At 49.0% G+C, this 24828-nt stretch overlaps 1 protein-coding gene across 1 annotated transcript in view; it reads right to left on the reverse strand.

Moving 5' to 3' along the window:
- The window catches only part of PIWIL4 (piwi like RNA-mediated gene silencing 4), a 273504-nt gene that overhangs the window by 177266 nt on the left and 71410 nt on the right, over positions 1-24828 (reverse strand). The window contains exon 4 of the mRNA XM_088455729.1: positions 6351-6565. Within this exon, the coding sequence (XP_088311855.1) occupies positions 6351-6565 (215 nt within the window). The remainder of the gene's footprint in view (positions 1-6350; positions 6566-24828) is intronic.

Consider the following 24828-nt stretch of genomic DNA (forward strand, 5'->3'; position numbering starts at 1 on the left):
CTAAGCATGGTACCAATGACCGAACTGGAGAAACCCCTAGACCTCAAGACGGCTGTCTCAAGAGCCACGCCGTCAAAGACAGCCGACCCAGATCCCGGTAAAGGCAGGGCCCTTGAGACAACAGGTCCCGACGCTGAGGGAGAAGGTACGGAGCGTCGATGGCGAGGCACCTCAGATCGGAGTACCAAGGACGTCTGGGCCACGCCGGAGCTACCAGCACGAGCGTGCCGCCGTCCTGCTTGAATTTCTGCAGAACCCGAGGAAGCAGGGATATCGGAGGAAACAGATACGCCAGGTGAAACGTCCATTTCACCGACAGTGCGTCTACCAGACAGGCGCCTGCGTCTCTTGTCCTTGACCCGTAAACGGGCAACTTGTGATTGTGACGGGAGGCCATCAAGTCCAACTCCGGCAGCCCCCACCTGTCGAGTAGCTGAAACACCTCTGGGTGAAGCGACCATTCCCCGGGATGCACATCGTGACGGCTGAGGAAGTCCGCCTCCCAATTGAGGACTCCGGGAATGAAGACTGTCGAGATCGCTGGAATGTGACACTCCGCCCAAGCAAGAATGCGAGACACCTCCGACATCGCTGCCCAACTGCGAGTTCCCCCTTGGTGGTTGATGTACGCCACCGTGGTGGCATTGTCGGACTGCACCTGAACCACCCTTCCGTGAAGAGCGGGGCCGGACGACTGCAGGGCCCTGTATACTGCCCGCAGTTCCAGGATGTTGATGGGGAGAAGTGCTTCTTCCGCGGACCAATGACCCTGAAGCGATAATGAGCCGGTCACTGCCCCCCCAACCCCGGAGACTGGCATCCGTCGTGAGCAGGACCCAGTCCGGGATCCAAAAGCGGCGCCCCTCGACCAGATGCGCTGTCTGAAGCCACCAAGCCAAAGACTGCCGAACCTCCGGGGACACACCAGCATCTGAGAGCGGATCCAGTGCGGTAAAATGATGTTGAAGGATAGCGAACCTCAGATACCGCTGGTGCGAAGGTGCTATCGGAACATGGAGGTAGGCGTCCTGGATATCCAGGGACACCATGTAATCCCCGATTCCATTGCCAGAATGATGGAACGTAACGTTTCTATCCTGAACTTGGGAACTCTGAGGAATTTGTTCAGAGACTTCAAGTTGAGGATAGGGCGATGAGAACCATTGGGTTTCTGCACCAGAAACAGAGAAGAATAGTACCCCGTCCCTCGTTGTAATTGAGGAACAGGAACAATGACCCCTGCTTTCAGCTTCCTGAATCTGTAAAGTCTTGGTCGTATCCTGAGAAGGACTCGTGCAGAAAAACTGGTGGGGCGGTCTGTGCCTAAAAGACAGGGCGTAACCCCTGGGAGACCACTTCTCGAACCCAGGTATCCGTGGTGGTATTGTGCCAGCACTGGGCAAATAGAAGAAGTCGGCCTCCCAGAGGGAGGCCCGTCCCATCAGGCAGAAGGTTTATCCTCCTGCTTGGAAGAAGGGCGCCTGGCACTCCAGGCCTGCTTCTTGGGCTTAGAAGCGGCCTTGGTCGCCGTTTGCCTCGGGAAGGACTGACCTTTGGCCTTGCCCTGAACCCGAAAGGACCGAAAGGCAGAGCTCCGTACTTTGGTAGGTGCAGAAGCCGAAGGGAGGAAGGCTGATTTAGACTTAGCCAGAGTATCCACAATTTTGTCCAAGTCTGGACCAAAAAGCAACTCCCCATTAAAAGGTAAGGCCTCCAGTCCCTTCTTGGAGTCTGCGTCCGCTCTCCAAGACCGCAGCCACAAGGACCGACGCGCCGACACAGCTGCAGCCGACATCCGAGAGGTCAGCAGGCTTGCATCTAACGATGCTTCCCCAATGTAGGAAGCTGCATCCCTCATTTGTCCTATCAACGCTCTCTGGATCTCCGGAGCATCTTCCGGAAAGGTATCCTCCAAAGCGTTGGCCCAGCTCTCGATGGCCTTAGCCACCCAAGAGATGGCCATGGACGGACGGGCAACCGCCCCCGAGAGAGAGTAGATAGACTTTAAACAAGTCTCCACTTTCCTGTCCGTGGGATCTTTCAGGGACGAGATCGACGGCAAAGGCAGCGTAGCGCTTTTAATTAAGCGGGTAACGTGGGAATCCACGGCAGGCGGAGTTTCCCACTTCCTGCAATGAGCCTCAGGAAAAGGATAGTTTGAAGCCAGCCGTTTCTGCGGTTGGAACCTCTTGCTGGGTAACTGCCAGGCCCCTGCCATATGATCCGTTAACTGGTCAGACAGGGGAAAAACCGTCGAAGCTACCTTGGCCTTCTTAAAATTAGGGTACTTCGACCTAGGAGCCGGCGCATCCTCCTCTATATGAAGGATGGCGCGCACCGCCCTAACCAATGCCGGTACATTAATGGAGGACTTAGCCTCCACCTCCTGGGCCCCAGCATCCGAGTCAGAGTCTTCATGAATCTCCCCGTCATCCGAAGACACGTCCGTGTCCGTAAACTGTGCCGCCAATGAAGCCGAAACGGTTCGCTTGGACGTCCTTGGTGGCAAATCACTGTGCAACATAGTTTGAAAGGCCGATGACGAAGCCGCCAGGCTCTGAACAGAGCTGGAGAGGACATCCACCCAGGGAGGGGGTACCGTTTGAGGATACCCCTGAAACGGTACCATCGACTGCTGTGGTACCGTGGGAGATTGCACGTACACAGGCAAACCCGCATAAGGACCCACAGTCTGAGACCCGGGAGGAGACTGCACCAGACGCGTCACGCCCGGGGAACGGGGGATGGTAGGCTGGGGCAACGCCCTAGAAGGGACCACAGTCGGGACCGCCAGCCGGTCCGCGATCGACACCAGCACTTGTGTAAACATCGCCCACGGAGGATCCTGCGCCACTGGGGGTTTAGAGGGACCAGGTACCAGCTGGCACCGTCCGCACAGACCGTCCTGAGACAAATCCGCCCCGTCAGCCCCTACCGAACAGCGTCGGCAGGAAAACAACACAGGAGCCACGGAGCGCTCATTCTCCTCATCAGACATGACACAAAACTTTTGCAATAAACGTGTATCACCGAAACGAGGTAAGGCGTATAACACCTGCGCACTCCCAAGTATGCAACACAAACAGCCCACAATCTGGTACTGAGTAGCACACCGCAGTATGTGACGGACCTCACAAATACGTAGATCTATATAAGTGAGGTATACAGAAAGAACACCCCTCCCCCACGCACCTGCGGGCCGTAGGAGAAGGAAAGGGATAGGTAAAAAGCTGACAGTAAGTAGAAAAAGCACAGACAGCAGCACTAGCAATAGTCACATACCATGCAGGAAGTTATACTCAAAGCACCTTCAGCTACAATCAACCTCCCAGATTCAGTGTCTGGGAGGGCTATAGCGCTGCGAACACTGTCCTTTGCAGGGGGAGAGGTACGCAGGGGGACTGGTCCACTGTATCCGCCTGGGAGCTCTGCGATGCTGCCTGGAAGATGGCCGCCGGAGAGCACTGAGGAGGAGTGGCCAGGAGATAACAGCCCAGCGACGCCAGCACACGAGAGAAGGCGCGCTGGGCTGAGGGGAGGAGCCGCTCAAGCAGGGAAGGCTGCCTCCCCCGCCGGTACTTACACCCCGGGGGCCAGCGGTCATGCGGGGTATTCCTGAAGAGGAGGCGCCCGCCGCTACTAGCGCCGCCGGTCTGTCCCCAGAGACCGGCGGCTGAAAGACTGCATTTTCCTCCCGCGTGCAGCGCGAAGCGCTACACGAGGCTTACCTGGCCCCGTAGAATCCGGCAGCAGTCAGTGGGAGCTCCCGGAGCCACGCTAGTACTGACTCCGGGGTCCCGCTGCGATCCCCAGATCAGTACTGGCGTCGCAGCGCCAGCGGGGCTGTTGGAGCGGCAGCATGGACGTCCAGTTGGACAGTCTTATGCTGCCGCTCTGAAGATAGTAAAAAATAAAATAAAATCTTCTTTGCAAAAAAAAATTAAATTAAAGCTTAAAGGGCTGCTTATGCAGCCCCACTGCCCAGGGTGACCCGACTCCGGCCGGGCACCAACTAAAACTGAGGTGCCTGTGGTCGGGGTATAGAGGAGGACGGACCCAAGTGCATCCTGGGAGCAGCAAAGCTTTAACTGCGTGGTGCCCGTGGATCCAGATCCAGCTATACCCCAAGGTCAACCCTGTGGACCCCCTATGGACCCTGAAGTAGAAATGGGCTGTAACGAGAAGTTCTCACATAGGTAACGGTCAGTGTGGGTGGGCTATGCAGAGCTGGCCGGAAGCATAAATGCACCTGTTTTCAGATGTTTGTGCAAGTCTGTACTGATGATGACAACAGCAATCACACTAAACATTTGGATAAGGAACCGGTGCATGGCAAAGATGTGCCCAACTCTACATACCGACAAATATACACATTCATTTCCATGCATGCAATGTGAGAGCAGTTATGGACAATCAGCATTCAAGTCCAAAGTGAGGGAGGTAACTAGGGGTGAGCGAGTGCTGTCAGGGCGCAGGCCCTAGGGGGCTGTACCATTACACCCTCATGGTACCAGCATTTGGCGTGTAGGGAGCATGGTACCACCTGTGATGTCATGACAATACAAAAAGGGCAGTGGTCCAAGAGAGCTCAGCGACGGGGAGGAAAGGATGGTCACGGTCGCCCTAAGGAGAATGTGTGTATGTTTTATGGGGGTCGAACAGTCGCTGGACAAGAAGGCGGGGCTGCCAGAATATTGCCCTGACACGTCCCTGGTACCTAGATAATAGCCTACATTTTCATGAATAACTGCTTCAGCCCATAAGCTGGCTGCTTAGGTGATAGAGAAACTTTAAAGTATGCTTTATATACCAATGTTCTCAACTACAGGATTCAAAAAACCCCAACAGGTCATGTTTTCTGGATTTCTGTCTGTGGAAACGGGTCAGATAATTACTGACCCAGCAAAATAGACCAACTCACATGTGTATGATTAAAGAAATACAGAAAATATGACCCGTTGGGGTTTTTTGAATACTGTAGTTGAGAACATTGGTATATAAAGCATACCTTAAAGTTTCCATATGTTCTCAACTACAGTATTAAAAAAAACCCAACAGGTCATGTTTTCTGGATGTCTTTAATCATACACATGTGAGTTGGTCTATTTTGCTGGGTCAGTAATTATCTGACCCGTTTCCACAGACAGAAATCCTGAAGACATGACCTGTTGGAGTTACTTGAGGACTGGAGTTGAGAACCACTGTCATATACCATGGCAGAAATGGCAGTGCTTTGATAGGCTATATCCTACTATTGAGCAACGCACGTATCCTGTAGCATATATATGCTGGCTTCAGGCACTTTCCTTCAGGGATTTCTATTTTACGGCTTTATTCAGTCAGATAAAGGTTTTATTACTGCATTATGTATTTATTACTGGAGTGCACTGTATCGTTTCCTCTTTATGATTTCTCTCTGTCTATCCCCAGTCATCTCCTTTCATCTTTAGTGCTCTCCGCCAAACTAGCAGCAAATAAATAGGTTAATAAGAGTTTCCGCCAGCAGTGAAACTTTAAATATATATGACGAATGAAAACAATTTTTCTATCATGGTGATATTAAAAAATAAAGATACTTACTCTGCAGAATACATAGCTGTCCAGCGCTGATGTCTCCGTCCACAATACGGCCATCCCTGAGAACATCCCTGAAGACCTGATCTAATCAGAATTCACTAATTGCAATGAAGAGAAGTGGGGGGGAGAATGTGCGGATAGTACTATCGCTGCCAGGGGCAAAGGAGCGGGGACATGGAGGTGTGTAGCGGCAGACCGGCTGGATCCGTAGATTTTTCTTCTAAATCAGGATTCTTAACCATTTTCTATCATGTACCTCTTTATGAAGGCAAATATTTGCCAAGTAACCTTTACTGTGTGTCAGTGTAATCCTAGTACCACTTGTAAATCAAGTCTAAGGGGTAAATTTACTAAAGTGAGAGTTTTTAGAAGTGAGTTTTAGAAGAGCTCTTGCCCATAGCAACCAATCAGATTCTACTTAACACTGAACTAGCACTTCCTAGAAGATAAGAGCTAGAATCTGACTGGTTGCTATGGGCAACATCTCTTCTATAAACTCACTTCTATAAACTCTCACTTTAGTAAATTTACCCCTAAGTACCCCATAAATGCGTTTAAATAATTACCAAAAGTCAATTATGTGTCTGAAAGTTACAGTTACCCCATTTGTTTTGAAATTTTCTTAATACATAACATGTAAATGTAAGATTAACACTTGGAACTACCCATTAAATCTGTTTCAGTTACCCCATGCAGTATAAATACATGTTGTTATTATTATTATTTGTTTTATGTGAAATGTTTATTACAAAGGGTTTGGCAAACACTATTACCTTATCGTCCAGCTTGCGTGACAAGAAAAGCATAGCGCCGTCAAATGCCCGCGCAGTGCCCAGAACCTCTCCGTGACCGTACAGCAGAGCAGCCTTAAGTCTCATGGAGGCGATGGCGGGGTTATAGTCCACATGATATTGGTGCAGCAGCCACTGGTTGGGTAGCCCCAAGCCAAACAAGTTGGTCATAAGCTTCACTGGACTCCCACTTGTTCCTGAAAACAGAGGGACAAAGAATTTGTTTAAATTTAAACAGTATATAATACGACTTTGGCTCTAGAAAAGAGTAGAGACACTGTGCACGCAAGCTATAGGGACACTCGTTACTCCCACGTACAGTATCTTACAGCAGACGCACAAATAATATATATTTGAAATGTTCAGAAAAAACATAATCTTGAATGAGTCAATCGACTTTTAATCTACTTTATTTTAGTTATAAGGTAAGGTGACCCTGATGGGGTTAAAGCTCAGTAATATCGGCAGGTTGTGCTTGGTGTAATTATGGGAAATATTTGTGTTGCTGCATCAAATATTAATAATTTTAGTGCTCTCCTCTGGGTCTTTTCATGGGCGCACCACCTGGCACTTTTCTTACACCACCCATCTCACAATCGCGGCATCAAGCTTCCAGTACCGGCCGACTTACAGAAGAGTACGCAGCCAGCCAGCAGAGGGCACCGTGAGCAACTGGAATGTTCACAGCACAGAGCCGTCACCGTTGGAAAGAGGATCCTGGCCTCCCCCTCCACCTCAACCGCCAGCAATGCAGACTCACAGCCTCCCCCCTCAATTACCTGGAGCCCGCCAAACAGTTAGTGCGATGCTTGGGGGGGAAGATGCACGATGGACTGCTGCTTATCTCCTATTACCGGGTTCAGTCCATCCTCCTCCCCATACTGGCTATTCTGGGGAGAATTACATTTACATACTAAAGTTGAATGGTGAGCTATAATGTATGTATACTGTATGTGATGATAAATTACTTCCCAGTGTCCAGTGGCGTAACATACACACACACACACACACACACACACTCTTTATTTAAGCACAACAGGAGCAGCAACATTTTGGCCATAGCTCTTTCTCAAGAATGGTTGATAAAGGGCTAGGCACTGCCCAAAATGTTCCTGCTCTCATTAAAAACTGATTGTTTTCTAAGACATTGACGCATGTTAATTTCTGGCACCCAACCTACTGCATTGTATATTTTGGGAGCCCAACCTAAGGTCCCTAACATACTAGGGTTGAAATCCAGAGCGCAGGACACCCCTAAATTGGCGCAGTCGAGTCACCCCAGGGCATCGCTATAATGAGAAAAGTGAAAGTGTGAAATAAGTAAGAAAGGTAAGAGCAGCAGTGGCTGCATAAAAAAGTGAAAACACAAATATAATAAAAACAAACAGTAAAGTGTTAAAATTGTGCAAAAAAGGAAGATTGTGTTATAATGCGGTGCCCTGAAGTAGACCAACCAAAGCAATCCAGGGGACCCACGCCCCAAAATATGAACCCAAAGTTGCACTACAGTATATAACTTGTAGGACTTACCTAAAATTGTGTCTAATAATAGTGTGCATATACAATACCAGACTCCATGCTTTTAAACCAATGGGGGTGCTTGTCCAGGATGAAGGCGTCTCTGTTCTTTCAGGTGTGCAATAAAGCACATTAAATAGAGTGTATAGGAAATATTCCTGGACTGCACACCCTGAATATATATAATGGGAGGTTTCAACCCTAGTATGTTAGGGACCTACCCTACAGAGGTTACCTGGATATGGTGGGTAGGGCCATAACCTTGGCCATGATTATGCTATAAACCTCTAGTGATCGCAAAATTTTATTGCATAATGTATTTATATATAAGTAGTAATTTGGAGTTGTGCAAATGAGTAAGAACACAGACAGGCAGCGCTAGCATAAAGTCACATACAACGCAGAAAACACCTGCACAATGGCACAACAATTCAACTAACCAAACTTAGTGTCTGGTAGGCTATAGTGCTACATACGCTGACCAGGAGGTGAGGTATGTAGAGGAACCCAGTCTGCGCGTTTTCATGAGAGATCTGCAACTTCCAATGGAAGAAAATGGCTGCCCATGGGAGGAGAGCTGCCTCAGCTAAGTCAGAACGCATTAGAAAGGTGCGCTGGGCAGAGGGGAGGAGCCGGCTGTAAAACAGGGAAAGCTGCCTCCCTTGGCCGGCAATTAACCCCCGGGACGCTGGTTTGCACGCCAGCTTATGTCCCTGGTGGTCTAGTGGAAGCGCAGGTTGTCCAGGCCTGGCTCCACTGCCATCATTCCCCAGTCTCTCCCCTGAGACCAGGGGGGAAAGACTGCTACAAGCGGATCACCGCAATCAGAGATCCGCTTCTTACCATGGTTCAGCCGCAATCCCCGAATCAGTGCCGGCGTCTCGGCGCTGGCCGGGTGATGGAGCGGCAGCATGGATGTTCACTGGAATGTCCACCGCTGACCGCTCTGAAGAAATAACTTTGAAAATCTTCTGGGGCTGTTGAACAGCCCCACTGCGTCTACAGTGACCCGACTCCGGCCGGGCACCAACGAATCTGAGGTGCCTCTGGCTCAGGGTATAGGGAGAGTGGCCCGGAGCATCCTGGGAGAGAAAAATGAACTGCCATCACCTACACCCCAAGGTCTCTCTATGGATCCTATGGACCCTGAAGAAGAAAAGTTTATTGCTATATGAATGTCACAGCACATCAGTAATTCTCCATCAGATGACTGACAGAGGATGCTTAGACTTGTAGTCCACCTGGGACTCCATAGAGCAGCGGTTTTCAACTGCTTTGCCGCCGGTTGTGAAGTGTGCCGTGGTGATCAGAGCCACTGGTCACACATTATAGTACTGCAGACCGGGCTGCCGCTGAGCTCCTCTGGGAGGCTCATCTGCGCCCGGGCCGTAACCTGCCTAGACGAGGCGGCGTAACATCACAGATCACGCACGCCGCGTCGCAAGATAAACCGGCCAGCCCGCTCAAGCCTGCCCGCTGAGATACAGCATACATTTGTGGCTGGATGGATGCAGATTCCAGCAAACCTGTTCCAAAATGTAGTTGGGGAAGCAGGTTTCTCTATTGATGCTCTGCACAGTCACTGTCATTGATGCGCCCAACAATTAGCAACTTGGGAGTTTTCAGTGCTGCACACCTCTAGGAGTCTGTCCACACCCCCTCTATGACATGCCCACACCCCCTCTATGACATGCCCACACCCCCTCTATGACATGCCCAAGCGATGCCGACCACCAATGTTGGGAGCATTGGGGATAAGACACTTTATTGTTTGTTTTATGCGCTAGGTATACACTAGGGGGCTGAAAGCTGCTTAATTTACATTTCCAGCAATTATCGGCTGCACGGCAGACACTGAAGGAGGGTGCAGGGATGCAGAGGTGCCCGGAGATTATCTTACTGCAGCCGCCCAGTGGGCACTTCTGACTGGTCGAATTGTTTGCGACCAGGTCAGGTAACGCACTGCCTAGCGTGGTCGCAAATTATGCTATCACGCCAGGCAAAATGGTCAAGGAGGCGATTTATGCAACTTCCTACTTTTGAAAGAAATTACAAAGAATCTTATTAAAAAAATTAAAACATTAATTGGTCTAGTTACTAATCAGTGTTAGGCGACAGAGTGAAAAGTGATAAGGTGCCAGCCAATCAGCTCCCAACTGTCATTTTTCAAACACAGCCTGTGAGATGGCAGTTAGGAGCTGATTGGCTGGCACCTTATCTCTTTTCACTCTGGGCCTGATTCAGAGCCGTTCGCTATTAGCGCTCGCTCGTTCAGAAAAAGGGGGTGGCTATTCAAATGAACCGTTCGCTCTTTGAGGTCTGTTGCCGCCTCTATGTCCGAGCGAACAAAACATGCGGTCCTTTTTTTGTTAAAAACGCCCCCTGGCCGCTCGCATCATACGTCGTGTCCGCTATTTATTAGATTAATCGAGTACATCGACCAGCGTATGAACTGCTCGCTATTCTTGTGGTTGGTTTTTCCTACCACAAATTTGCGAGCAGTTCGGACTATAAAATAACCCAGTGACGTGGTCAGTGACGCTGCTGTATTAATTATGCACACCCATAAAACGCCCGTTTTGACCTTTAAGCACGCATGCGTTCTGATCTCCACTCCCCGTTTTCAAGCACCTTCCCCTGTTACCACCCACATACGCCTCCTCCTGTCACTCAAAATAGCAGGCATTTGCTATTTAGCGAACAAACGATTTTCAGCCACACTGACTGGTTCGCGCATGCGTATTACGATCCGTACGCATGCGCAGTTGGGCAAACATCGCTCGGAAACGAACGAGCGGTCGCTTACGAGCGGCTCTGAATCAGGCCCTCTGTCTCCTAACACTGCTTAGTAAATAGACCCCTAAGAGACTCTGAAAGTTAACTGAGCTGCAAGAGGATAAACTGCTCATTTCAAGGTTTTGTTGCCCTGGAAAATTTCTCCCAGCAACTCCCCCCTGTTTATCACCTAATTCTCCTTAGCTGCTCTGTAAAGACGTAATGTTGCTTGCTGCACACACAAAGGAGTGAGAAATGATTATGTGCTTAACATTGCCACGTGTCACAGCGACCAGGAGAACACAAAGGTCCAATTCTAGGCTATTACCAGGCTTGACTTCAATTAATGAACCCACTGAAGAAGCTATTTATATTTTCTTTCAGCCTGGCATCAACGTAGGAGCTAGAGCCTAGTTAAACGAAACATAATTTCCCCAAAAGATCTATGAAGCTGGTTCGTTAAACTTGTGTTAATGAGGATTTAGCAGGTCGAGTTGCAGGTAATTATTTATTATTATTATTTTAAAAAGAACAGCACAGAAGAAAAAGGAACAATCGCCGAGTTCTACTATGATTAACAATTCAACTACTGATACACTAGGGCAGTGGTGGGGAACTTTGGCACTCCAGCTGCTGTGGGACTACATATTCCAGCATGCCCTGCCACAGTTTTAGCATTTCCTAATAGCAAAACTCTGGCAGTGCATGCTGGGATATGTAGTCCCACAGCAGCTGGAGTGCCAAGGTTCACCACCCTGCACTAGGGTATGACGTCATAGCTTCATATTTCTTTCTGGTAAAGGTTTACGAAATTAGCACAGCCTCATTGTAATCACAGATGTGTCCTCATACACTGCGGCTCAAGTCGCGCCAAATACTCCATCTCGGCGCACCAGTTCCGTGCCACTCTGCCGCTGATGAAAATGTGCATCTTATTTGCATAATTAAACAACTAGAAGCATCAAAACTGTCCTTTCAGTTATTAAGAGGCTTAAATTTGGAAAATCACCAGGTCCTGATGGATACACGGGAGAATTTTAGACATTTCTCAAAAACTCTATAGTATCTCCACTCACAAACCTTTATAATTCCATACTCTTAGGGAAGGCACTGCCTATTTATTTTAATAACGCTCTAATTAAAGTTCTACCTAAGCCTGGTAGAGACCTCTCCCTACCCGCCTCCCAAGGAATCGGTATGGAATCCCGGCTGCCGCATGGCGGCAGTTCGATTCCCGGCACCCGACAGATCAGCAGAGCCCGGAAGCGGAAGCCCGACAGCGCTGGAAATCCCGATAGTCCCTAAGGTAAGTATAAACTAACCTGACCCCCTAACCCTCCTTAGGGGTGCCTAACACTAACCTCCACCTCAAGTGCCTAACCCTGATCCCCCCTCTAAGTGCCCAGCCCTAACACCCCCCTTCCCCGCTACCTAAGTCCCCCGCGGGGGGGGGGTGCCCAAGCCTAACCCTAACCCCACTTCCCCTAGCCTAACCCTCCCAGGGGGGTGCCTAACCTTGAGTCCCCCCCGGGCTCCCTAAACCTAACCCTCCCCCCCCGCGGCTGTCCGGTCGTGGCGCCCGGCATCCCTTTGATCGGGCTGCCAGGCGCCGGTCTCCCGCGCTCGGGTAAATGACAGGCGTCTAGATATAGACGCCGGTCATTTATCCCACGCCGGGATAAAGCAGCCGGGAGGCCTTAATACCGACAGCCGGTTTCCCGACTGCATACCCCTCCCACCACCCCATAACTTTATTAAACGTTGATTACAAAATCTTTACCAAAATTATTGCGGACCGGCTCAAACTGGTGGTTCCTGCCTTTGTAATCCTGATCGGAAAGGATTTGTGTGGGGGCGTAGTGCTGTATCCAATATACGTAAAGTTCTGGCAGTTCTACAACATTTCGATGAAATTCATGAGGATGATCTTCAATTATTAATTTCTCCAGACGCAGAAAAAGCGTTTGATTTCGTGGTAAGGGATCACCTGTATGAGTCACTCCGCAGATTTGGATTTCCTCAATTTTTGTCACTTATACTAATGTTAAACGGGAAGCTGTCAGGAAGCAGACGGTCGCAATGATGACCGACGGCTTCCGACTGTCTAATCCCGGCAGGGGTCTAATGACACGCGTCGAAATCCAGATGCCTATCATTATCCCTACGTCGGGAGCCCGACCCCGGCATACCGAATGAAGGTAAGCCAGGCGGCGGGCGCGGACAGCCATTGGGGGGGGGGGGGGGGGAAGGGTTAGGTTAGGGGCTCACGGGGGGGGGGGGGGACTTAGGGTTAGGCTGCGGGGAAAGGGGGGTTAGGTTTAGGCACTTACAGGGGGGGTTAGGCACCCCTAAGGGAGGGTTAGGGTTGCGGGAGGGGGGAATAGGGATAGTAATAGTAAAACTACTTACCTGTCGGTGTCTTCTGTTGCCGGTCTTACGGCGTCGGGATTTGAACGGTGTCCGGCGGTATTTCATAACGATCCCTGTTAAACACGTCCTCCTCTTCACAAATAATACTGTAGCTAACAATTATTATCATCCCCCCTTTCAATTCAACGAGGTACTAGGCAAGGGTGTCCCCTATTCCCCGTCTATTTGCACTCGCTCTGCGGTCAGACCACCAATTTCAAGGAATCCGAGTAGGTGCTGTAGAACTCAAATTATCCCTGTTTGCTGACGACTTACTCCTATTTATCTCACATCCGTCCACATCTATTCCAGCTATCCTATCTGATATCACTATGTAGCTTATTTGCGGGGTATAAAATACATGTTACCAAATCGGATGTCCACCCATTATCCAGACCAGACTTTGTACCACTCTGTATACTATACTGAGCTCCGCTTTTTCTGTTATCTCTTCAAAACTTAAATATCTCTGCATTTTTATTACGCCATCCATTAGTCAGATATATAATGCTAACTTTCCGCCTACTACAGCTGAGATCTTGCAAAAAATGTCCCTTCCCCTTTCCCTATTGGGACGGAAAGCTGTTATTAAAAGTGTCATATTTCCTAAATTGACGCACCCGCTTCAGATGATCCCTATGTTCTTATCTAAGGCCGACACTTCTAAATGTACGACAACGTTTTTGATAGAACCGTAAAAAAAAACCTAGCATTGCTAGGAACTGATTACTTTTACCCAAATCTAAAGGAGGGCAAAGCCTTCCTATAAATGTGCTGTTGCCTTTAAATATATCTTGGACTGGTGTATAGATCAATCTAATTTCACTAACCAGCCTCTGGAGGGGGCGCTGTTTGCAACTTTACTTCATTTACCCCGCACAAAATTACCAAAGGGAATCGCGCATAACCTAGTTTTATGGATACTTATAGAGCGTGGGCCGTCATACATAAACGTTTTGGATCAAATCTTTATATCGGTAAATTTATCCCGTTATGGGGAAATCCGGATTTTACTCCTTCACTTACAATTTCCCATTATCTTCTATGGAAACAAAAGGGGTTGGCGGCCATTCGGAAAGTTTTTGATCCTGGAGGCAATTTATGTTCTTTACAACAACTTAACCACTTGCCTGGCATGGTCGCATCAGATGTGACCACACCAGACTGGGCTTTACCTGACATGGTTGCATCAGATGAAACCAGTCAGAAATGCACACTAGGCGGCTGTGGAAAGCTAATCCTCCTGCAGCTGCCTATATCAGATGGACCTCCTGGTCCCTCTGCACCCGCGGCTCTCCCTCCTTTGGGTCCCGATCACTGCCGGCCACAGTGATCGGGCACCCAGCGGCACCCAAGCAGCAGCCGAGGCTCCTGGTAGTCGCGTCTGTTGCTGTGTCCCGATCACTGTAGTCGGGAAGCCGGCATAACCCCCCGCCTGGCACGGCAGCCAAGTCCTCTCTGGAAGCAGCAGCCGCAAAATATATAAATGTGTGTATATCTATGGATAGATTATATATATATATACACACACACTATACAGTATACTACGGATGGCCAATGGGGGGGTGTCCATCGATGGCACACAAACCATCTATGGTTAACAATCGATGGTTTGCACCCCTCAATGGACACCGCTGCGGTGGGGAATGAAGGTCGCGGGCCAATCAAAAAATGGACGGGGCTTAGCGGGGCACCGGGGGCGGGGCTAAGCTCCGTACGTTCCAGGGGAAAAATTTTTTTTTAAATCGTCTCCTCGTACATCGATGGCAGAGAACTATTGGCTCTCTGTCATCGATGGTAAAAATATTCAACATCGGCCATAAGCCATTGATTATTTTGAATCATTGATGGTTGATTGCCATCCCTACAGTATACTAGGGATGACCACCAACCATCGATGGTTTGCAAACCATCGACAGTCTATGACAAATGGTTTTGCCGTCGCTGAGGGGCACAGTTGCTGCACCAACGATGGCAGCCCCTCAACCGATGCTAATGAAACATGGGTGGCTGCGGTCTCAAACTATTGATGGTTTAACCCATCGGCTATCGATGGTACAGCTGTCAATGGCCATCATTACAGTATTCCATAAGAATTGCTATTTTTATGGTATACGGTGTTTAAAAAAAAAAAAATATATATTTTTTTATAAATCGTGTTGGATAAGTTTTAAAAAGATGTTCTTTACCTAATTCAGTCATAAAACAAAACGACAATTTCTGAGCGGTTTTTGGAAAAATAAAATTGTCAGTTAAGTGGTTAAAGATATATTTGCTATTCCTAATTCCCAATTTCTATACTTTTTCTATGCTCTGGTATATATGACTCCTTAATTCATAACGTTACACTAGATCTAAACCCTCTGAAGTAACTAAGTTATGGCACAAAGGGCCTGACTCAGAGATGGACGTAATTGCGCAGTCGCACACAAGCAGAAGTGCAAATCCGTCCATTTAAAATGCAAATGCAGAAGCAGGTGTCAGACACCTCCTTGCTGCATCTGCGCGATCCCAGCGCTGTGGGACCAAGGTCGCAGCCTGGGATCACCAACGGAACATTGCTGTCCCTTCGACCAGGCTGCGGTAGCTGAAGCTTACCGCAGCCTGACCGGGTCCTAGCAGCTTGCGAGGCCAGGAAATCTGCGCACACCCACGCAGACCCTGGCCTCCTCCCTCCCGGAAAACTGGGGCAATGCAACTCTGCCGGGGAACGCCACGATTCGCCTCCCAAGCGCCGCAATCAGTCAAGCTGCGGCCGGCAGCCACTGAGAGCGAATTCGCAGGCGGAGGGCTGCACATGCACAGTACACTTCCTGCACATGCGCAGTCCTCCCAACATCGGAGATGTGCGCTAACCATCGGGTTAGCCTACATCTCTGAATAAGCCCAAAGTCTCTTGGTCTCATGACTTTCCTGATTTTACATATTCATCCCGAATTCTTAAACAACTCCATCAGTCTTAAAGTGGGTAAAATCGGCTAGACCAAGAAATTCATATAAAATGTCTTAATAGAGCATATCGCTCACAATCACACTGGAGCCATATAACCCATTCTGATTCTGGTTGCAGCAATGCTGCCCAAAATGTTCTTTCTCCTCTGCAAATTTTGGGCCTGATTCAGGTTGGTTCACAAGGCTGCGTTCGCACGCAGCCGGACGATGTTTGCGCTCTGTGCATGCATATGCATCGCAGTGCACGTGTGCGAACAGCCCGCTGCAATCGGGAAGCGATCGCAGGAAGTATGCATTGCCACTTCATAGTGATTGAAAGTGACCGTTTGGGGCTGGAGGGGGGTGGCCGGTGGAACGCAGGCGTGACTGTGCGTTTGAACGCCGTTACAGGGGCGTGCATAGTTAAGTCCCTGCGATTACATACGTTGGCAGAGGTCAAGATGGCGACCGGAAGTTTAGCAACTTGTGCGGCAGGGTCAGGTCAATCACAACTGTGCGAATGGTTCTGATGTTGCTCGATGTTTTCGCTGACGTGCGGATGCATGTCATGGGAAGTGGGTGGCTTTATACAGTGATGGGCATCTAGTGCAGCGGTTGCCGGGTGATTGCATTCATTAGCATATTTCCGCAGCTAGCGGGTGCGTGTGAACGCAACCATGTGATCAGGCCCTTTGTCCACAATGTTCCAAAGTAAAAAAATTTTGGTATAAGGGCCCTCATTCAGAGCCGTTCGCTATTTGCGGTCGTTCGTTTAAAAACAAGGGGTGGCTATTCAAATGATCCGTACGCACACTGCAGTCTGTTCACACCTCTAAGTCTGAACGAACGAGCAAAACATACGCTCGTTTATTTGTTAAAAACGCCCCCTGGCCGCTCGCACCATACGTCATGTCCGCTATTTATTAGATTAATCGAGTACATCGACCAGCGTATGAACTGCTCGCTATTCTTGTGGTTGGTGTTTGCTACCACAAATTTGCGAGCAGTTCTGGCTCTAAAATAACCCAGTGACGTGGTCATTGACGCTGCTGTTTTAAATATACACACCCATAAAACGCCCGTTTTGACCTTTAAGCACGCCTGCGTTCGGATCTCCACTCCCCATTTTCAAGCACCTTCCCCTGTTACCACCCACATACGCCTCATTCTGTCACTCAAAATAGCAGGCACTCGCTATATAGCGTACAAACGATTTTCGGCCGCACTGACTGGTTCGCGCATGCGTACTAAAAAGCGTACGCATGCGCAGATGTGCAAACATCGCTCGGAACGAGCGTACTGCCGCTAACGAGCGGCTCTGAATGAGGGCCAAGGTCTTTAATCTTATACAACAGATCATGGGATTACCTTTCACCTGAGAACCGTTTCTTTTAGCCGATTTCACCTCTTGGTCCCAAAAACAACATTGCCGATATTAACTACCCCCACAACTTTGGCTACAAAATGAATCTTACAGCACTGGCTTTCGAAGACAGTCCCAACTATAGAAATGTTGAAATTTGAACTTTGCTTTACTTTGATAGACGTACTGCTCTGTACAATATGGAAAAGGGAGTTTCACACGTAATGAGTTATACCTGGCTCACCTACTCATCGACACTGCTGGCAGCATTATGAAAATATTAGAAAATACCACTTGGTCCCTATAACAAAGTCTCTCCGAGATCTTTTTCGTTATGACATTTTCTCTTTACTCTTACGATAACAAAATAGTTCTGTGGTTTTCTTATGTTTTATTCTAAATGACTGGCAGTCTTCCTTGTTTATTTTCCCAAACATCCCCCTCCCCCTTTTTCTTTTCTCTTCCCCATAAAAATGACAAAGAAATGTATGCGTTGATGTTAACACCAATATATTTCTTTATTGAATCGCCCTCTCTATCACATTGCTTTATATTCATTTTAAACATAGCAATGCAATGAATACAACAATAAGGTTTGCCCAGAAAAAAAAAGCATCAAAACTACATTGCTAGTGTAAGCCGACCACTGGGGCTTGCGCCACTTGTCAGCAGCGTTTCCCGCACGTGACGTTCTGCTGTACTTCATCTGCGACCTTGTACCACCAATTCCTGTGCGGTTAAGGTTACAACCCGGCGTTTCTAGCACAATGTGAGCGGCTTCTGCTGTATCTGTGACTAGGGTGCAACACTTACAGAATAATACAGTACACCACTCATCTCAGAGCATCTTGGTCACGCCGGACGCCGCTCGTGCTGTATGGCGCAAAGACGCTCAGTGCATGAGGACAGATCTGTATGACTGACGCCGAGATTCTAGGATCCTTCAGAGATGTACATTCATCCGAGTATGAACGCACATCTCCGATGGTTAGGGGTCTGTGTCTACGCATGTGCAGAACGGGTCCTGCGATCTCGCAGACCACCCAATCCGCAGCATGATTGACAGGCTGTGGTGTTTGGGGAGGTGTGCTTGGTCACCTTTCGCGGAAATGGGGGAGTGTCGCACCTTTTTCCGGGATGGACGAGGCCAGGGTCTGCGTCAGCAGATGCAGATTCCTGGCCGCTTAGATGACCAGGCACAGACGGAACATTATTAACAAATGTGTTAATCACAGTGTACCGAGGCACTTTTTAGAGCAACATGCAGGTGATCCTAGTGGTCTCAAGTATCCTAGTGGTCGAGAGGTGGTGACAGGTTCAGACACCTGTGTAGGCAGGAGGCTGCATGGATTCTTAAAATGCAGACACTTAGCCCACAGGGTCTAAATGAAATAATAGACCTTGAATTTATTTAATCACCCCATTTTCCTCTGCCCCTTCAGTTAGGCAGCACCTAAGGGATTGTATTAACAGTAAGTGGTTAATAGTATTGGAATATGTCTCACCTTTCCTATACAGTAATATTTATGTAATAAAACTACATATAGATTTATCCAAACTTATTTGTTTGGTTTATATCTTACTTTTACATAGCTTCTATTTTTCTCTCTATGGGGTCTAGTTACTAAGCAGTGTTAGGAGACAGAGTGAAAAGTGATAAGGTGCCAGTCAATCATCTCCCAACTGTCATTTTTCAAACACAGCCTGTGAGATGGCAGTTGGGAGCTGATTGGCTGCCACCGTATCACTTTTCACTCTGTCTCCTAAAGGGGGGTATCCACTAGACGATAAAGTTGAACGATTGAACGATAATGACAAAATCGTTCGATAATCGTTCAAACATCGTTTGAACATCGTTTGCAAATCGTGCAGTAATTGTTTCTAACGATGTACGATGCGCGCTCCCGCTGGTCGTTTGATCGTCTCCTCCATCGACTGAACATGCAGGTCAATTTCACTTGATTGCTTACAAATCGTTTACACATCGTTTACACATCGTTTACACATCGTTCATGCTGAACGATCAAACGATGAACCACTGTCTGCCCACTATAGCTGAAAGCTCTCAATTACAGATTAAAACAACATAGTTTATTGTTAGATCTTTTGCAAATCGTTTGCAGATCTTTTGCAAATCCTTTGCAAATCTTTTGCAAATCCTTTGCAAATTGTTCAGAGTGGAAGATCATATTTCAAGGGAAACTTCAAGGGAAAATCGTTAAGAGGTTGGACAGGGATAAAATCGTCTAGTGGATGCCCCCCATAACACTGCTTAGTAAATAGCCCCCTATATGCTTTCATGAAATTGGTCTCATATCTTTCTCTCTATTTAGCGTTTTTAGCTACACATCTATATTCTATTTCAATATATCTCCCAGCCAATCTCCTGCTGTATAGATATATATTAAATACTAGGAGCACTCTCAATCTATTGGTTATGCGTAGATTGTAGTATGACACGTCAAAAACATTTATTTGCATGTTTAGTAAATATATTTTCTGATCAGTGACAATAGCTCATTTTATATTTTTAATTTAATATTAAATTATATGAATATTGACTGCTGTAATACCAAATGGTGTTATATCTGGCATTATATTTTATTATAACCTTCTATATGATAGCAGTGGATTATAATGAGCAGTATTTTGTATATCACTCCAAACCTGTGAATGTGATGTCAACTAACTGATTGATCACTGACAGATGATTGAGCTCTGCCACATGCTACTTAAAACCACCTGCTTGTACAGACAGTCTATTCTGCCTTTTGAGAAAGCCGCTGATCATGGTGAAACGCGTTAAGATCTAGCTGTCGCTGCCACCATTTTCGCATACCTGCACCCCCAGAGTTATCACCTGCTACCCTGTGGAGATCGCGCATACCAAATGTGAATTATTCATAAGCCGCGGTACTGAGCCTGCCAAACAAGTACCCAACTGCCGGACTGCGGCTCCAATACAGTACGGCTCCCACATTGGTAGCAGATGGATCACACAGCTGATCGATAAGGTTACCATCCAGCTGTTAGGAACAGCGATCCCACTGTGCTGCCGGAGCGCTTATTGCCTACAGCATTGGCAGATCCATTTATCCGAGGAGGTGATATCTATTGGTATGTGAACTTTAAGTGGACATTTTATTCCAGGCTATATACAGCCACGCTATATACTGCTGCACTCAATAGCGGAGTTTACTGGGAACTCTCCTTTATAACTACTGCTTACTCTATTTCTTTTAAGCATATGGCCATAGTCCATCAGACTTACAAGTGATCACACTATTGTATATTATTGTTATCATATTACTTTACCATAGATGATGTTGTCATTTAGCATAGCACCTAGATCTTTATAAAAGGTTTATTATGCTACACGTGTTATTAGAGATAAATCATTAGATCCAATTGTCTCTATATCAGAGCTTTTTTTTTTTACATCTTTTATATAAAATTTTCATTATAACATATTTTGATTTTTGTCTGTGTGCAGCGCTCTATTTTATACTATGTGACCAGGCACTGGCCAGGCTGCAGGGAAGCTTCTGCAGGGTGTGGTATAAGAAAATATGAGATATGGTAAGAACTTACCCTTGTTATCTCTATTTCTACGAAGTCCATAGGGTTCCACAGGATACCTTGGGGTATAGGTGTGACGTCAGTCGCAGGGCACCAAAGAGTTAAGCTTTCAGCCTCCCAGGATGCACTAGGTCCCCCTCCTATACCCCGCCCCCGGGCCAAGGCACCTCAGTTAGTTACCAAGCCATAGGCCGGAGGAGGAGAAGGGAGAGAGAGAACAAAGATCTGGACACATACAAGAATCACATTCTCACCAGAGGGAGACGGAAAACCGGTGACCAGAGCAAAGCCCATCTGCAGCACAGGTGCGACAGGGCGGGAGTCCTGTGGAACCCTATGGACTTCGTAGAAATAGAGATAACAAGGGTAAGTTCTTACCATATCTCATATTTTCTACTTCAGGGTCCATAGGGTATCCACAGGATACCTTGGGGATGTCCCAAAGCAGTATCCTTTAAGGGTGGGGACGCTCCTGTGCAGAAAGGAGAATCCGCCGCCCGAAGGAAGCATCCTGAGAGGCGAAGGTGTCAAACCTGTAATACCTCACGAAGGTATGGACAGAAGACCACGTAGCAGCCTTGCAGATCTGAACTGCCGAGGCACCACGTCGAGCTGCCCACGAAGGACCCACAGACCTAGTGGAATGAGCCTTCAGAGAAGGAGGGACCGGTAGGCCTTCATGAAGATAAGCTTCAGAAATAGCCATACGGATCCAGGCTGCCAAAGTTTGCTTTGAAGCAGGCCAACCCTTTTTACGGAAGCCAAAGAGGACAAACAAAGCGTCCGACTTCCTAAACGAAGAAGTGCGGTCAACATAAGTCCTTAAGGCCCGCACAACATCCAAAGAGGCCTCACCCACGGAAAGACCCGGTGAGTTAAAGGCCGGAACAACTATTTCCTCGTTAACATGAAACTGGGAAACAACTTTGGGAAGAAACTCGGGCCGAGTGCGGAGCACTGCCCTGTTCCCATAAAAAACCAAGAAAGGGGGTCTACAAGAAAGAGCCCCTAACTCAGAAACACGTCTGGCCGAAGCAATGGCCAGAAGGAAAACAGTCTTAGCTGTTAGCCATTTAAGATCCACTGAGCCCAGTGGTTCAAACGGCGGTCCTTGGAGAGCCCTCAGGACCACAGCCAAATCCCAAGGCGCCACAGGTGGAACAAAGGGCGGCTGAATGCGGAGAACACCCTGCATAAAGGTGCGCACATCCGGGATTGTAGCAATCCTACGGTGAAACCAGACAGATAGGGCCGAAACCTGTACCTTCAAAGAAGCAAGGCGAAGCCCATGATCTAGTCCCGCTTGCAGGAAGGCGAGAATCCGAGACAGACGAAACTCCCGCGGTGCATAACCTCTCGGTCGACACCACTGGAAGAACGTATGCCACACGCGATGGTATATCCTCGCGGAAGACGGTTTCCGAGCTCGTAGCATGGTACGCACCACAGAGCTGGAAAACCCCCGGGACCTCAGCATGGCCGTCTCAACAGCCACGCCGTCAAAGACAGCCGAGTCAGGTCCGGGTGAAGGCAAGGACCCTGAGACAGAAGGTCCGGTCGTAGCGGCAACCGCAGAGGAATGTCCACGGACAGACCCTGAAGGTCTGAGAACCAGTGCCGTCTGGGCCACGCGGGAGCTATCAACAGGAGCGTCCCTCCTTCCTGTTTGAATTTCCGGATTACCCGTGGAAGAAGGGAGACCGGAGGGAACAGGTATGCGAACCGGAACGTCCACCGGACGGACAGAGCATCCACCAGAGATGCCCCTTCGTCTCTTGTGCGAGACCCGTACACCGGCAACTTGTTGTTGTGCCGGGACGCCATGAGGTCGATTTCTGGAAGACCCCACCTGTCCACCAGTAGTTGAAAAACGTCCGGGTGCAGGGACCATTCCCCCGGATGAACGTCCTGGCGACTTAGAAAGTCCGCCTCCCAATTGAGCACTCCCGGGATGAAGACCGCTGATATGGCCGGAAGATTGCGCTCCGCCCAAACCAGGATCCGAGAGACCTCTACGAGAGCCGCCCGACTGCGAGTTCCTCCTTGCCTGTTTATGTAGGCCACGGTGGTAGCGTTGTCCGACTGGACCTGCACCGGGCGACCCTGGAGAAACCGCTGTGCCTGCTGGAGAGCATTGAAGACCGCACGGAGTTCCAAGATATTTATTGGAAGCTCCGCTTCTGTCGGCGTCCACCTGCCCTGGAACAAGTGTGGACCCGAAACTGCTCCCCAACCCCGAAGACTGGCGTCCGTTGTCAACAGGACCCAATTTGGAACCCAGAACGGACGTCCCTTGTTGAGGTGGGTCGTCTGTAACCACCACGTAAGGGACAGGCGAACCTCCTGGGTGAGCACAATCGTCTGGGACTTCAGAGACTGAGTCAGCCCGTTCCACTTGGACAGGATCAGGTGCTGCAGAGGTCTGGAGTGAAACTGGGCGTATTCCACCATGTCGAACACCGACACCATGGAGCCCAGTAACCTCATCGCCGAGTGTAAGGACACCCGGCGGCTGTGCAGGCAACTGCGCACCCTTGACTGTAAAGCAGAGATCTTGTCCTCCGTCACGAAGATCCTTTGCTGTCCCGAGTCCAATAAGGCTCCAAGATGCAGAATCCTCCGAGACGGGATTAGAGTGGACTTCTGCCAGTTGATTAGCCAGCCGTGCCGTTGCAGCAGTGCAATGGTCAGGTCCAAGTGGCGTAACAGGAGCTCTGGAGATCCTGCCACCAATAACAGGTCGTCCAAATACGGCAACATGCGGACTCCCTGCAGCCGCAGAGAAGCCGCCATGACCGCCATCACCTTGGTGAAAACACGTGGTGCTGTTGCCAGGCCAAAAGGTAACGCCCGAAACTGGAAGTGGTCGCTGCGGATTGCAAACCTGAGGAACTGTTGATGGCGCCAAAGAATAGGGACATGCAGGTAAACGTCCTGTATGTCCAATGACACCAAGTAGTCCCCAGGTTCCAGCGCCAGAATGATGGACCGTAGGGTCTCCATCCGAAACTTCGGGACCCGCAAAGACTTGTTGAGTGCTTTGAGGTTGAGAATCGGACGATATGACCCATTGGGTTTCTGTACCAAAAATAGATTTGAATAGAAACCCTGGCCCCTCTGGGAGAATGGAACCGCCACTATAACTCCAGCCTGGAGCATAGTGTGCAATACCTTCCGCAGCTCCGTAGCCTTGTTCCGGTCTGATGGGAGACCCGTGGTGAAGAAGCGAGCCGGGGGTCTGTGCCGGAAGGAGAGGGCGTATCCGTGGGAAACCACCTCCAGAACCCAAGTGTCTGTCGTAGTGGTCGACCAACACTGGGCGAACTGTAGCAGGCAGCCTCCCACCCTGGGATCCCCCAAAGGGAGGCCCGGACCGTCAGGCCGCAGGCTTGTCATCTGGCTTGGGGGCCGGACGTCTGGTACTCCATGCCTGCTTCCGGGGCTTGACCGATTTCTTAGGGCCAGCCTGTCGAGGAAACGACTGTGGTTTGGGCCTGCCCTGGGCCCTAGATGACCGAAAGGACGATGGTCCCGAACCAGAAGGAGCAGCGGCCGACGGGAGACAAGCAGATTTGGCTGCCGCCAGCGTGGCCACAATCTTATCCAGATCCGGACCGAAGAGAACTTCTCCGGTAAACGGCAACGCTTCCAGACCTTTCTTGGAATCTGCGTCCGCCTTCCAGGATCGCAGCCACAAGGTGCGACGAGCAGCTACCGCTGCTGAAGAAATTCTAGACACCAGAGTACTAATGTCTAGAGCCGCCTCGTTGATGTAGGTGGCCGAATCACGGAGATTGCCAATCAACTCCGCCTGTTCGGCCGGACAGTCGGATTCAAAAGAAGCCTCTAATGAATCCGCCCAGCGCTCCATCGCTCTGGCAACCC

Source organism: Taudactylus pleione, unplaced genomic scaffold, assembly GCF_031769625.1.
Source record: "Taudactylus pleione unplaced genomic scaffold, aTauple2 ptg000667l, whole genome shotgun sequence".
Taxonomy (NCBI): domain Eukaryota; kingdom Metazoa; phylum Chordata; class Amphibia; order Anura; family Myobatrachidae; genus Taudactylus; species Taudactylus pleione.